Raw genomic sequence first — 15,852 nt, forward strand, 5'->3', positions numbered from 1 at the left:
TATGAAAGAAAAAGCTGCATACTTTTTTTATTTTTCTGTTGTTCTTAATTAGTTGATTTGAGATTAACCCGTAACACAATAGAAATCTATGACAAGCATCAAGAATGAGACGTAAAGCAATGTTTACAAAACGGTGCCCACCAGGGGGCGCTGTGGGAGTTTAAGCAAGTTGAAGAAAGGGTAAGAAAGAAAATATTTATCAAATTAATTGTATTTTACTCTGTTTTTAATGATAAAAATATTAAGTTAAATGTTATTTGCTGTGCTCGTCTTTCCGATTGGCCGACTGGTCCTTCGCACTTGCTAGCATAGCATAGCTAGGGCGAAATGGAAAAGTTTCTGACAAGAAAAAGACCGAAGGAACCGACCAGGAGCATTTATGCTAAGCAAATGTAATAATTTTTGAAAAGTGAATAAATATGAGATGAAAATGTCTAAGTCAGTGTTTCTTTAGATATTTTGTACTGTTGTGGTTTTGCTAATGGGGCTCCTGACCGGAAGCTAATGTTATATTCTTAACTCTTATTTTCAACAGCAAGAAAAAATAAATAAATAAAATCAAAGGCAGCATTTGACAATGAAATACCGTTTTATTGTTATAGTACAAAACGTGATTTAAAAAGATCAACTTCAGCGGAGTATAACAAACACACCAGAGGAAAAGATGGGGGAGAAGTCACAGTGTAACACACTAATCAGCGCTGATTGTTGAAAACATAAAGGTCTGCGGCTGCTACCAACAAAACCCCTTAAAGCCACTTCTTCATTCTGCTCAGGAATATTTAATTCAACTAAAAAAAAAAACTCCAATATGCTACAACAGGCATTTGGAAGAACTCTGGAGCAGAAAAAGTCTCAACAAGCAGAAAAATTAAAACCAGAGAAATGTCAACATTCTGCTGCTAGAAGGGGTAAAATTAATAAAACTGAAAACATTCAGAGATTTTCCAGCAGTAGTAGGAGGAGGAGGAAGTGAGATTAGCACTTGGTTGATTTGGTACGAAAAGGCCACAGTGTCAAACGTTGCATCATGAAAAGCACTTCTGAAGAGGAAAGCCTCCTTTCTGTCTGCAGTAGGTTTTCCAGGGCTTGGGGAGGTCACAGTGGACAGACAGGCTACAAAAAGTAGCCTTCATCTCAAACTCTTCTGTTTAGAAATTGTTACATTTAGTTTCCTGCCTGTTGCTTCACCAGTGGCAAAGCACTGAAGAAGTTTCAGTGACTATTTTACGTTAAACGCCCTCAAAATCTTCAAATCAATATTGAAGTCAAACTATCTTTTAAAGATGTTCTTCCACACTTTTTGAGTAAATCTGGTGTAAATAAAGTGTGCTACGTTTGTGCTGCTTTTGTTTTGAAGAAATTGATCAAAGTTTAAAAGTCAAATAATCTCCTTACATCACCTAAATCAAACTAAACTCGTGTCAAACATTGATAACTTTTATTATATTAGTTTCCAGAAGTCCACGCTAACAAACATATAACTTCGGAGTGTCCAAAGTGTGGTATGAGGGCCATTTGTGGCCTTCAAAATGATATTGGTTGGTCCTCCTTGTACAAGTTCAGAACGGTAAAAATCTGGTAGACAAAATAGAAAACAGCTGATAAACTCCAATAATTGGAAATTGTCTTTTTCTCTTAACAAAGCAACAGTATGATGCTTTTTAAATGTTTTGGATGCTTAAGAATTTATAGGTTTCATAAAAAAAATTAGCTTATTGTCAAGCAAGTAAAAGAATTAAGTCATGTTTTGCTTTTAATTTAATGAAATTTGTGGCATGTGTGCAGTTTAAATTTGGTGCAAAAAGTTTAGACGCCACTGATTTTTACAGCAGGTTTTCATTTATATAGTCAAAACAAACGCTGCTCAGTTGATTGACAGCAAATTTCTGTGATTTCATGAAGGTGAGGGAGGCTGGTTGACGTCTGATCTGAAGAAAGCCGGTGGAGGCAGCAGAAAGGGCGACATAAAGGCAGAGTATAAACACCAGAAACTGCTTCTTGTTCACAAATCTAACAATTGAGGTAAAATTTCCAAAATGCTGCAGGATTATTACGGTTTGAGCTTCCTGAACTAGAGAATCAGAGCTGGACTTGGGTGGGATCAACAGTCTGAAGCCGAGTTGCTGCAGCGCGTAACTTTTATACAAATATGTTTTTATACATCTGCTGAAACTGTCGCTGTGTTGTGACCGTTTGGTCTGAGACAAATAATCAGAGAAAAGAAAAATCAAGCTCCTCTGCTGATTGGTTGAGCTAACTAGAAACAGCCAATCAGAGCCAGGAGGCGGGTCTTGGTTGGCTCTCTGGTGAGCTGCACAGCTAGTATAGCATGCTGTGATTGCTAGGCTAGTTAGCATAGCAACAGAACGGCAAGGAGTACGACCCGGTGGCGATGACCGACTCTGGCTCTGATTGATTGTTTCGGATTCTCATAATTGAAACATTTTGTTTCCTGGCCGTGATACTGATTGAAATAAGAGTCACTGATTTAACTTTGAGCCCTAAAATTTATGCTGTTTAATATCTGCGTTGTTGTGACGTCAGAAGAGTTGGAAATGCCTCAAAATTTGGGTCGCGCCGATAAATCAGACCAGATTTCCTTTGAAAAACTATTTTCTACCTTCACTTTGCAACTTTGTCGCTAAATTTAGTGACTTTTCACAAAAATGACATTTGCTAGAATAAAGCTAAGATTTTCTAGAATAAACTTAAAAATTTCCTGAGTTTCAAAATTCGGAAATTTTCTAATTTTGGGCATTTTTCTGTTTTGAAAAGTTTTCTAGAAAAATAAAATCCCCATTATTTCAGAATTTCAAAAGTTGAAAATTTCCTACTTCCAACATTCAGAAATGTTCATGTTTTCTAGAAAATTTTATAGCTTAATCTCAGAATTTGTTAAGAAAATTTCATAGATCAATCTCAAAATGTAGGATTTTTTTTCCTGGCAAATTTTTGTATTTCTAAAAAAAAAATATTTAAAGTTTTTTTTGGTGGAAAATTACTATTCTTTTTTCGTCTATCTGCAATTTCCTCATTCTTTGTCATAAAACAGAAAAAAAAATCGGTACCAGTAGGTCAGGATTTTAAAAAATTGGTGCACTCCTACTCAAAGTACGACTACTGCCCTCTAGTGGCCGCTCCAGACCTGCCAGCTTAAGACGTCTACGGAAAATTAAACCGTTTTTCAGAAAAATAAAAATAAATGTCTTTGTAAATGATTGAGATTCTTTATTATGTTTTAATTGCAGCCTGAAATGTTTCTGAGTTTGTTAAATTTTGTTCCTTCAGGCTTCACGTTTGGTCCGACAAAAACTGCTCGATTTGTTTTCTCCAAAATACAGCTTGAATATTGTAACCGGGTAAACAAATGAAAGTCTAACAAGACAAAATTTACTTTGCTTACAAACCGGGTTTAGATATCACATTTTTGATAGAAATAATAAAAAAAAAAAAAAACTGTTCTGTAATTTCAAAAGGTTTGCTCTTAGTGAAGGCAAGTAGCAATAAATAGAGAAAATCAAGGCCTCTGGGCTGCTTCCACTCCCTCTGGCAGTGTTTGGAGCTTCAACACCACACATTTATTCAGAAAAAAAAAAGAACCTAAAGAAACTTTTTGTGACAAACATATTTTTATGAATAAGGCCGTTGAAAAGAAAAAAGTTTCACTAACAGGACTAAACACCAGTGTTTCGGTTAAATTAGAAACAAATGTGACAAAGTTACATTAGTCTGAAGATACAGTCTCCAATTGAACCCAGAATGCAGATTAAATCTGATTAGAACTGGTTGATTTCTAGATTATATACCCAGATTTTATGGAAGAGGCCATCTTAAAGGCTACAGGTGAACAGGAGCGGTCAGCTCTTTCTACCAAGTTCAGCTCCACCGCCTCCTTTAACTTTAACAAAAGACGAAGCCACTTTTTTCCTGGATTTAGGAATTGCACATTTTTAAAAATGTGAAATTTTGAGAGAACTGGTGGGTTGTTAAAACAAACGCACAGTAACACATAAAGGGATGAAAGGAAGAAAAACAGGACAACAAATGGATTTTTGCACCAAATGAAGACAAGCCTGTTGCTTTGTGCCAAACTAAACGTGAAGATTTTCAGTCTGAATGTATGCAGAATGCCTTCTTTATCTTTACTTCATGAAAGAATCAAACCAATCCAGGAGGAAAGATCCGAACTGGACGCGAAATTTCTCAAATTCAGGTTTGATTCGGGTTACAAGAAGCTGCAATGCCTGGAAAGGATACCAGAGGGCGCTTTGGTCAAAACGGCAGACATGGAGGATTGAAATTAAAGCAGCCAGATAGCGCCACCACCGCTGCCCCCTGGTGGCCTCTTTAGTACTGCAGGCTTCAGGGAAACCAAAACCATTTCACCATCAAAACATCCAAATCTATGATGGCGTGCAACGGCCATCAAAGACAAAAAGGGTAAATTTACGACAAAAAAAAAAAAAAAGGAAAAAAATTTTCTAGAAAAAAAGGGAGAAATTCCTTAGCTCCAAAAAACAAAATATTCTAAAAAAACTAATAATAATAATAATAATAATAATAATAAAAAATAATATTTTAAATCCTCATTTCAGATTAATCTCAGAAATCTAAAAAAGTTTTGGTAATTTCTGAGTTTCGGTAGCTGAAAATTTTATACTTTTGAAACTCAGAAATTTCCATGTTTTTTTTTTTGAGAATATTTCAGGTTTTTTTTTTTTTTTAACAAATGCTCCATTTTTGAAACTCAGAAATTTAATTTTCTTTTTAGAAAATTTGAGAGATTAATCTCAATATTTTTTTCCAACAAACTTTTGACTCACCTTCAAAAAAATTTCAGGTCAAAAATCTTCTACTTTTGAAACTTACATTTTCTTTTTCCTAGAAAATCTGAGATTAATCTTGAACGTTATCAGTTTTTCTAGCAAATTTCTGACATTTCAAACTAAAAACTTCACTTTTTTTCTACAAAATTTCAGATTGATCTCAAAATGTATTTTTTTTTCAAGAAAATTTTCAACTTTTGTAACTCAGAAATGCCTGTGTTTTTTCTAGAAAATTTCTGAGATTAATCTCAATATTTCTAGGTGTTTTGGCGTAAATTTATTTTTCCTTTTTTCTTTTAATTTACAACGGCCCCAACATGCCATCATACTAATCGTTTGTTTTTTGGCGATCTGGTTTGAAACGAGCAGAAAACATGAATGAAATATAAAAAACATGTGGGAAATAAAATACAACATGAATCTCAGTTTTACGGTCAGAAACAAAACATTCAGGGTTAGTTTGGAGAAAAGCGCCGGCGGGTCGACCGGGTCGTCAGGACGAGTTTTTTCATTTGCATCCAACAGGCTTTTAAACACACACACACACACACATACACGCACACAAAACATGGCTTATGCTTTTTACACTGGAGTCCGGAGTGAAAACCAGGTGTTTCCCGACGCGGGTCTGGTTCTGGGAAGGACTGGATTACAGGGCAGCGCCGGGTATCGGGTTCTGGTTCTGGAGACAGAGGCTTCGTTGATTATAGAGAGGGCTTGGCGACACCAAACCGCCTTGGCTTGATAAAGTGGAGGAGACGCTCGGATTAAAACTCCTCCTGCTCTTCGGCGTCCGGTATTACGAAACCCTCCTGCAGGAAACGACGACAGGAAAGAGTGGAACGGTTAGACCCCAAACGATCCCATTTGGCCTCACAATCAGCAATAAATCTATTGATCACATGATTAATTAACATGAGAGTAATAACTTCCATATCGTTACTTCTTTCGAACATCGTTAAAAAATGGTGCAATGGTTCATTTATTTTTTTTTACAGTTAAGTGCAGTTGCAGTGTAAAATGTTATTTATAAATTAAAACATTTTTGATATTTGAGAATATTTGCATTATTATTTTTTTCCTACTTTTATTTACTATTGAACAATTATAACATTTATTCAGCATAAATGCTGCTTCTTCCAATATCAAAATTTTGGATTTTTTTCCAAGCAAATTTTTGCATTTCTGAACAGAATTTTTTAAAAGTTCTTTTGGTGAAAAATTGCTCTTTTTTTTCTTCTATCTGCAATTTCCTACTTCTTTGTCATAAAAAAAGAAGAAATTGGTATCAGCAGGTCAGGATTTTTAAAAATCGGTGCACTCTTACCGCCCTCTAAATGTTTCAACAGGTACATTTTCCACTACAATCCTCTATTTCTACATTAATCCCATCAGATTTCAGCCAGTTTTCCAGTTATTCGACTGGTCAATAACCAGTTTAACTGGTCCGGTTCAGGATGGATTTAGTTTAGTTTGGATTTGCGTTCAATAATTTGTGAGGAGTTTTGAGTTGAGACATGAACTGAATTAAAGCTGAACTTACGTCTGTGGCGTAGAGGATGTCGACGATCCGCTGCAGCGTCGGGTCACCTTCGCCTTCTTTCTCCTGGCAAATCAGCTCAATATTCCTCAACTTACCAAAATAAAAGTCTCTTTCCTTCTCCATGTCCTGAATGGTAGATTTCAGAATCTCTATCTGTGGTACAAAATAAAAAAAGTTAAAAGATTTACTTTAAAAGAACATATCAGCCATTTCAAAGTTAAACTATTAGCTTCATAAAGCCTCAAAAATATTAGCCGACTTAAAATTCTAATTTAAAAATACTTTATTGATCCCAAAGGAAAATTAAATAATAATATATATTGATAATATTAATATTGATAAAAGTGGAAATGTAGGTAGAAGTAGTGCTGAGTAATGTGGAATTAGACTTTTATCGCCATATTTTGTGGTACTATTGTGATCACGATAAAAATTAAAAAGATATTTGTTTTTTAGTATTTCATCTGTATAGCACAGTTTTCATACCACAAACACAAAAGCAATCCCATTTCAAATAAACTTCTTCACTTACTTAAAAAAAGTGTGATTTATATCAATAAGTTATACACAGTAACTCAATTTAATCATATTTTTGAACTAACTGGCATTTATTACTAAGCTCGTGAAACAAATAGTAAAAACAATATTTCTGATAAAACTGTCAGTAGGGCTGGACAATAAATCAATAATATACATCCAGATACACATGCGATCAATACCAGTAGATTATATGTCAGATAGAAAAATCAATATTGAATGTAGAGAATATTCACTGAACTTTGATCCAGAACATTCTGGGAAATCAGCCAAGCAGCAAAGAGAGTGGCATTAACCCACTCATTCTGTGGTTACCTAGCAACAACCTGCTGGGTAAGAAGCAATTTCAAGTTCCCCCAAACTTTGGTTGCCTAGCAACAACCTGCTGAGTAATTGGTGTGTCCGAATTCAGGGTCTGCATCCTTCGAAGGACGGATTTGTAGGCCGATTACGTCATAGCGTGGCGACAAGGCCTGTCCGAATTCAAAGACTCCTTCAAATGCGTCCTTCTTTTCCCCAGATTTGAAGGATGGGTCCGGTGTATCCTTCACGGCCCACGATATCCCATAATTCATTGCGGGTTCCAACTGGGCGTTCAGGCAGAGCGTCAATGGCGGTGAATAGCGAATAATTATTTAGCCTTATTACACTTTAAATGACACAACGTGATTTGGTACAACGTTTTTAGGCGAGAATGTAAGTGTGTAAATCTCAAATATCTGCTCGGTTCATCAATACATCACCTAATTGCAATATTGCTCTGACATTTTCGGACCTGTCGGCTACCGCTGCGTCAACAGCCAGCTCAGCTGTCAGCCGGCCGGGCGCTCCAGGTTCGGTACACCGAGAGAAAACGCCTAACTCCTGGCACATTGTTATAAAAACTCCCGCTAGCTTTCCCCAATGAGTGGGAGTTAAACACCGATATTATTCAGACAGCTCTGGTTGAAAATGTTTTTTATAAAGTATTTCAAAGCAGAGCACATCGGTTTGATTGATTAATTAAAGTTAAGCCTTCAAACATAATAGGTTTATTTAACCGTAATGTCCTATCTGCGATGTGGAGAGTATTTTAATGAATAATTTGTATTCCTTGTAGAAAAGTGCAGTACACATTTGAACATTTTAGAATCAAACTAAGAGATTTCCTTTTTACTATGGAACATCCTTTACTATAAAAGGTGAAGAATAATATAGAAATCAGTAATACATGACTGAAAAACAAACTTCGGCTCCGTTTTTTCTCCTCTCTGCTTCGCGTTGTCACGGTTGCTTGGCAACATGAGTTACGCTGAGCTGGGGGCGGGGACAGTTGGTGAAGCTACACCTGTCCGAATCCACAGGTATTTTTCTTCCGGTCTTAGTTTATTCACGGCCTTCGAAGGACCCGTCCTACGTAGACCAGTCCTTCAAAGGATGCAGACCCTGAATTCGGACACAGCTAAGTAATTTCCACAGCAGCAGTTTAAGGTTTCATTTAAAAATAAAAAACATGAATTATAACTGTGGAAAACAGGAGAGGTCCCTCCACCAGCTTGGCTGTACTTCAAATACTTAAAACAAAAAACTAATCAATAATTATCAATATCATCTGATATGAAACGCTTATATCGTGATACGTTTTTCTGTCATATTATTCTGCCCTGACTGTCAGTTTTCTTTTTTAATATCATTAATTAAAATTTATCAAGAAATCTAAATTCTTATGACAAGAAAATTTTCATGATAAACGATTTGAAAAATGCCCACCCGTAACAAGCCAACAAATCAAACCTCATTAATAAGCTCCGCCCTCTCTTCATCGCCGCCTCCCATCCCCGGTTTTCGGGTCCCAGCAGGAGCCAACTTGGGAGCAACTTTTGCAACTGGAGGCTTCTGGGTAGCTGATGAGAGAATCAGGGAGATTTCTGATTACATTGATCGATCTAACGTCCAAGGCCAACTGATCAGACGGACCGCCGACCGATCAGCCCAGTGGACCGCCGACCGATCAGCCCAGTGGACCGCCGATCGATCAGCCCAGTGGACCGCCGATCGATCAGCCCAGTGGACCGCCGACCGATCAGCCCAGTGGACCGCCGATCGATCAGCCCAGTGGACCGCCGATCGATCAGCCCAGTGGACAGGCTCCCACCTTGGTTGAGGGTCTTCTTGGGGAGCTTGTTGAGCGCAGACGTGGCGGGACTGTTCATGGGCATGGTCTCCTGGCCCTGCCTCATCGCCACCGGGTCGTACTCCTTCCCGTCGTAGTTGGCGTCGAAGAATTTCTTAAACCACTGGACGAACTCAAAGTTATCCTGGAACTTCCCCTTCACCAGTTTGTCGACTGGGATTATCTGAAACAAGACGGGCAGCCCAATCAGAGCAACCAACGGCAAACGGATCCGGTCTGGACCGAGCTAGGCCTGTAGGTTTGAGTAAACTTACTTTATCCACGCCCATCTTCTTGAAACCAACTTGCAGAAGCTTGAAGTTGTGGATGTATTCATGCTCCAACTTGGCACCGAATTTGACTTTCTTCAGAGGCACGGATCCGGGGAACAGCATGTCCATAAACTGGCAGTAGACGGCGCCTGACCAGGAGCAAAACGACATTAGAATCTTCTGGAACATTTTAAACTGTAAACATGAACCAAATGGCACTTTCCCATCATCCTGCTGCCGGAGTCCTGACCGACTCCAGGAACATTGATCAATTCCAGGCAGCGCTTCTTAATCATTACTTATTATTGTTTTTATTACTAAGGCTCGTCTGGTGCAGACCGCCTACAACCCTCAGGTGAATACACACCTGTTTATTCAACGCTCCCACAACCAGAACCAAACAAAGGAGTAGAAGCTCCTCAGCTCTGAAACAGTAGAAATAAACCTGCCTGGTCTCGCCTTATTGCCCATGATGCAACACGTGGCACTTTCTCAAAAAGCTGCTGGACAGCTGCCGGGTTTAAGTCCTGAAAGGACCTGGTTTATTTTCTGCAGCGCAGAGCAGGAAGAGCTGCAGCCGCAAGATTCGCCATAAAAAACACTAAACATGGCTAAAAGAATTGGTGTTTGATGAAGTAAAAGTGATTAAAAATTGCATGCAAAAATTTCCCATGAAGACAAGGAATATTTTTTGCATAAAGCAACTTTTTCTAAAAATAAAATTTAAAAAATTGACCTCTTTGTAAAAAATTTTTTGCTAGCTTTGTTGCTTTTTTGAAAAAGTTGCTCAAAGGGTCTGAAAAGTCGCAGTATATTGTGTTTTCCAGACATACAATGTAATTTTATAGCACAATTAAGTAACCATCTCATCTTCAGTTGTTATAAAAATGCTGTGTAAATCAAATATGACTGAAGAGAAATTTTACACTTCTGAAATGGGGTCTGTTTCTTTAAGAAGCTCCTGTTCTCTCTGAAGCTCCACCTTCAGGAAGTCATCCCAACATGGCTCCTCTATTAACCCTTTAATGCTTTTATCAGAAGTATAAGCTGAGAAGCAGCTCCAGTAATGAGCTCAGCTGTTCCACCAGGTATTTGCTCATTAAGCTCAGCTGACTGTTTCAAACCAGATTCAGCGACTGGGTCAACGGTTTTCCTCCTGCTTGAGGATTTAACTTCATAATGCAGCTTTGAAGAATTAATTTCACATAACCCCCACCCTTACCTGTACACAACATTTCTATCTTGGTGAGGTTCATCTGGAGAGACTCGTTGATCCACACCAGCATGTCGTGCCGACTCAGGTTGTCGCTGGTCACTGACGTCGCGTAAACATTCACAGCCATTCTGGCTCACCTGAAAAACAAGATGGCGGACTGCTGCTTCAGATCCGAAACATGGAGCCGATTTAAACGATGTGTGCAGAGATTATGCTTCCCTTTTGTTTTCCAAAGAAGCTTGGAGAAAAAAGACAAAATGACTCACGTTGAAGCATAGATTATTTCTTAATTTTCTTGACTTTTCTCGTTTTCTTGGTTGAACTGTTGCTTTTTATTATTTATTATAAATAAGCAAAACAACAGAATCAACAAATATAATGAATTATAAAGTCCATAAGCAAATTTCTTCTTCAAAATAAAAGCTAGTTGAGACCAAAACACCAGGCTGAAGCCTTTATCATCCAGTTCTTGGTAGAAACAAATGGAAATAATTGAGTCTGTTTTAATTTATCAAGCAATTAATTGATTTATTGCAATTGTAATCACAATCTCAGATACTTGGATGATTTTTGTCACAACAACTACGGTAATTAAATTCCCTTTGGGATGAATTGAGTATGTCTGTGCTGAACTGAACATTTAGATACTGTCATATAAAAATTATTGCCCGACATGCTGAAATATTTAGCATCGGTTCCTCCATCAGATGAGGTCATTTCCTGCAGAGCGTCGCCTCCATCCAGTTTTTGCATTGTAAAGTCAGACTCTAAGACGCTTATGATCTAACAGCAACATAAACCGCATGCAGACGGCGCTGCATGTCAATAAAGCTGCTGATGTTGCATTTTGAACATACGGAACCGCTCTAATGTCTTTCTGATACGACTTCCTTTGAGCAGCAGTTATTACCTGGATCACAATGAAAAATAAAACACTATAAACCTAAACAATTATTTTTACCTTAATGTGTTGCTTAATGTCCTGTTGACTTTGTCATTTATTAAATAAACCTGCTGATTGGTCCACAGATTAAAAGTTGTTGTTCTGACTCAGGTATAGATCCCAACAGCGCGATGTTTAGATCCCGCCTCCCTGCTGGAGGGCAAAAAGCTGCTAGCTGATGACTAGCATTGGTTTTAGCAGACAAGCTGTCAACACAGCGCGCTAAATCTTAAATGCAGGGCTGCAATACAGCGCTTTAGACAACAAGGTCAGCAAAAGTTTTAATTAAGAGAAAAAAATAGCGAGGAAGAGAGTGGTAGGTCAGTTATGCTAGCTTGACTATGACAATAGTAGCATGTAGATGTGATGTGGAATTTGGTGTTTTGGTTGAGTTAAAAATAAAGGCGACCACACACCAAGTGACAGGTCATCAGTAGAGCAGGGGTTTAAATTAGCTAATCAGCCACTGCTGTGTTAGCTTAACTAAAAGCAGCGGTAGCTAATCAACCACTACTGTGTTAGCTTTGCTAACATCAGCAGTAGCTAACCAGCTGTAGCTAATCTATCACATCACTAAATAAACATCAAGTCTAAAAGCATAACATTGTAACAAACTAAATGTTATGTTCTTTGTGTGAAAAATCCTTGAGTCTTTTTTGGAGTTGGATCCGGAAACGTAGTGCCGTTGTTGTTAGTTGCTACGGAAATTAGTCCGTAGCACCTGATAAAAGGTGGTTTTGAGTTGTTCTTCAGTGGCTTTTCTGCGTTATTCTTCCCTTTGCTGTGGCGCACTGCACTAAATTGATCATTTGTACATCTCCAGGTTTCGTTTAGTTAACCGAGTTGTTCTACCGCAGCAGTGCAGCAGAGATGGCATGTAAAGGAATCGTCTGTGTCCTCCACCGGTCATCAGGCCTGTTGATAGCCCTTTGTTTGACATCGCTATCAGTGAATTTGCATGAAGAGCGGCTTACAGATCTGATCATTAAGGTCAGATTTTAATACCAGGTGTAAATAAGAGTCAGTCTGATGGTATCAGAGAGTCACAGCTGCCATGATGGATCCAATCAGTGGATTTCTGATTACACAAGTTCCCGTGATTATATTTGTTTATTTGCTTTTGCTGGTTACAGTTTCATAAACTTTTTGACCTTCAGGTGCAGTCTTAATTTTTTATATCTTTGATCTAATAATGTGCATGCATTTGTATTTGCCTGTCAGCGACAGCAAGTGGTATTTCTATTCTACTCCATATGACACAAACACACCCAGATTTATTGTTTATAGCAACATCACTAGTAGACAATAACAACTTATCACTGCAGCTAACGGTCATTTTAGTAATTGATTATTCTGACAGTTAATTGAGAAATCGCATTAAAAAATAAACAGCACAAAGAAACACTAAGATAGTAAATATCTAAAGAACATTTGCAAATGCTTTATTAGAAATAATAGGTTAATTTTTTTTTGCAAAATGTTCTGTTTTCAAACCAAAATTAAGTAAATTGACTGTCCCATCAGTCAGTCAGTAACCTTTACAATCCTGGGAGCCATTTTTTATCCACTTGTAACAAATCCCAAATGAGTAACTGAATACTTTTTGTCTTTAACAAAGCCAGGCCAGTTGTGATAACTCAGAGCCAGCCAGCTGTATCTGAGTCAGCAGGGCGCATGTTAACCCAGATCTTTACCGGGCCTGCGTTTTAAACACGGACCAGCTCCCTTCCTGTGTGCTAACACCAACAAACATGTTTTACAGTGCAAGCTAAGTTAAAACTGCTTGGTTTGGGTTAAGACTGATGTTTTGCAGGACGCATTTTGGGTCAGGGAGGGAACTCTTTCGCCTGGGTCGCATCAGAAACTTGGAAGCTAACGTTAGCAGCAGTTAGCCGTTGTAAATGTGCTCATCAGATTATAAGCAGATTTATTAACTAGCTACGACCTCATATAGTGAAATTTTTGGTTTCCTGGTCGGCTGTAGAAACTGCGTATGTATCCCGGACACGTTTCCAGCACCGGGTTGTGATTTGAAGCCCAGTTCTGCCAGCATGAAGGCTGTTTCCCCGCCCTGAACCAGAGCCTCCCAGACGGAGTACCGCCTTGTTAGGTTCCGTTACCCTGGAACCATTACCGAGCCTTGGTCAACCCAATCATACCAAATGTGATTTTATTAAAGACCCTGACAACCGAAAAGAAGAAGCCTGATCCAGTTTAACCAGCTAGCTCCGCTTTAACCAGTATCAGCCACGCTCCGGGACAGCAAACCACCAGTTAGCATTTAGCTGCTCGGCTCCTCACCCAGCGGCCGCTTCAAATCACCCCGTTTTTGTTTCAATAAAAAACTGTTAACTCACCTATAACTGGTCAGAATTTACACTTCTGTGGACTCGATGGTATTTAGTTATTTCCGCTGTGGTTCCGAATACCAACAAAAGACAAATCTTTGTTTACTGGGACCGGAGGTGCCACTTCTGCTTTTTTTTCTTTAGATGTTTCACGTTCAATCTACCGGCAGCGGAAGAACACAGAGGAACAGCGCAGCAGATGACGTCAAGACGTAAGAGCACGTACCGACGCACCCCATGTATATGGAACTAAAACAGTCTCATAATTCACAAAAGCATAGTTCAATATCCACAAATGCAAGATTCACACTTTTATTTTTGATGCAAACACAAATATGTCTTGATTTACAAACTGTTTTGGCCTGTGGGTGGCGTTACATTTGTGTGTGAATTTTGATACTAACTGACCTCACAATCCGCAAATGTCTTTGAATGATCAGCAACCAATCAGATAGCTTCCTTGTTTCAGCCAATCACATTAACCCATCCCAACCCAACGGCGCTGTTTCCTGTACAAGCACAGGCAGTTTAGACCTCAAGATAACCAAGGTTTTAGAAATCTTTTATTTAAAATGTTAATTATCCCCTAACATTGATTAAGGTTCCTTCCAAATCTCCTGCTTTTTTTTCCCCCGAAGGTTTCCTAAAGAAAACGATGTGAGGACAAAGTGGGAAGTGTCGTTAGCTACCCGGCTAACATGAAAGAAGCCACTGCACTCTCAAGCTTAGCTACCTAGCTGCTTTGGGTCTATGATGGATAAATCCAAATTTATCGACAGTTGGCTGGACGGAGTTCGTACATTTCTGTGGAGATACAGGGGTTAAATTTGAGTTAGGGGAACCTGCAGAAACCTTAACGCAATAAAAGCTGAATGGAGTTTTTCCTGGTTTGAAGTGCAGATAAACCTGCATGTCGTCAATAAGACAATGAAAGGCCTCTGGGCGGCACTGGAGAGCCGCCAGAGGGCGAGAATGATACTGAAATCCTGCTCTGCAGATTAGAGTGATGGAGAGGAGGAGGAGGAAGCCGCCGCCTTCGTCTTCGTCGTCTTCTTCTTCAGGTTTCAACGGCAGCTTGCATCCATTAATGTTGCACTACTGCCATCTATTGGATCCTAATATCTATGCCTTAAATTCTCTTAAAAATCCCATTATTTTTTAAAAAACGAAAAATCTTTTTCCCCTCAATACTATTTAACTGATTGATCACATTCTCAAATTTCACTTAATTCCGTTTTTAATAATCTTTGATTTGCATATTTTCTACAACTAATAAAAACATGTTCCGTTGTTTCTACAGTATCACACCAACTATACATAAACCAGTAAGATGTTTCCCCATCTTAAAGAGTTCCATTTAAAAACTATGCCTGGTTCTTATTCTATTTATAATTATCTCCTCCCTCCTCCCAGAAAAACTCTAAGCAAAGAGAATGGATACTCAAGTTTAACACAGAAACACTTCATGTTATAAACTTACTTTTTACAAAACGCTTCTAAATTACATTACAGCAGCACATCACCTTTCTCATCAGCGTCTCACCAATTGCTAATACCTCTTTCACAAACATTGAGTAATTTTGATGAATTCTGACAGATAAAAAATCTACACTAGAAGTGTGTCAATTGCAGATTTCTGGCCAGTCTTTAAAAATCTGACTTGTCAATTCTGATTTTTGCCGATACTGATTGTCTTGTCTGAATATTGCTAAATGCAGAAAACCTCAGTGGCTTGGCAACAGTGGGGTGACTATTGATAACTGCAAACATGGAGACATGACCTGGTGGGCCGGTCGATCAGTCAAACGTCTCTAACAGGAGAGGAAAGCGGTTGATTTTTAGATCTTTGCTGAGGTAGGTAAGATCAGTGGATGAAATCACCTTCACATGTACTGGCGGATCACCAATCTTCAAAATTAAGGATTTGGGGAAAATTGATTGGTGCAACCTAACATACACAATACACAAATATTTTTTTTTAAATAAAAACATGCACTGATTTTTGCATATTT

The 15,852-nt window shown here is 38.4% G+C and overlaps 1 protein-coding gene across 1 annotated transcript; it reads right to left on the bottom strand.

The window, feature by feature from the left end:
• Positions 1 to 5,238: 5,238 nt before the first annotated feature.
• On the bottom strand, positions 5,239 to 14,044 carry mapre1b (microtubule-associated protein, RP/EB family, member 1b). The gene is made up of 7 exons (XM_015020900.1): positions 13,850 to 14,044; positions 10,556 to 10,686; positions 9,337 to 9,482; positions 9,044 to 9,245; positions 8,683 to 8,792; positions 6,373 to 6,525; positions 5,239 to 5,641 (listed from the first exon to the last, which is right to left on the bottom strand). Exons 2-7 carry the CDS (start codon positions 10,674 to 10,676, stop codon positions 5,597 to 5,599), a joined length of 777 nt encoding a protein of 258 aa, XP_014876386.1. The 5' UTR covers positions 10,677 to 10,686; positions 13,850 to 14,044; the 3' UTR covers positions 5,239 to 5,596.
• Positions 14,045 to 15,852: the final 1,808 nt, after the last annotated feature.

This window comes from Poecilia latipinna, unplaced genomic scaffold, assembly GCF_001443285.1.
Source record: "Poecilia latipinna isolate Pla-1442-1.1 unplaced genomic scaffold, P_latipinna-1.0 Scaffold2683, whole genome shotgun sequence".
In the NCBI taxonomy this organism is placed as follows: Eukaryota; Metazoa; Chordata; class Actinopteri; order Cyprinodontiformes; family Poeciliidae; genus Poecilia; species Poecilia latipinna.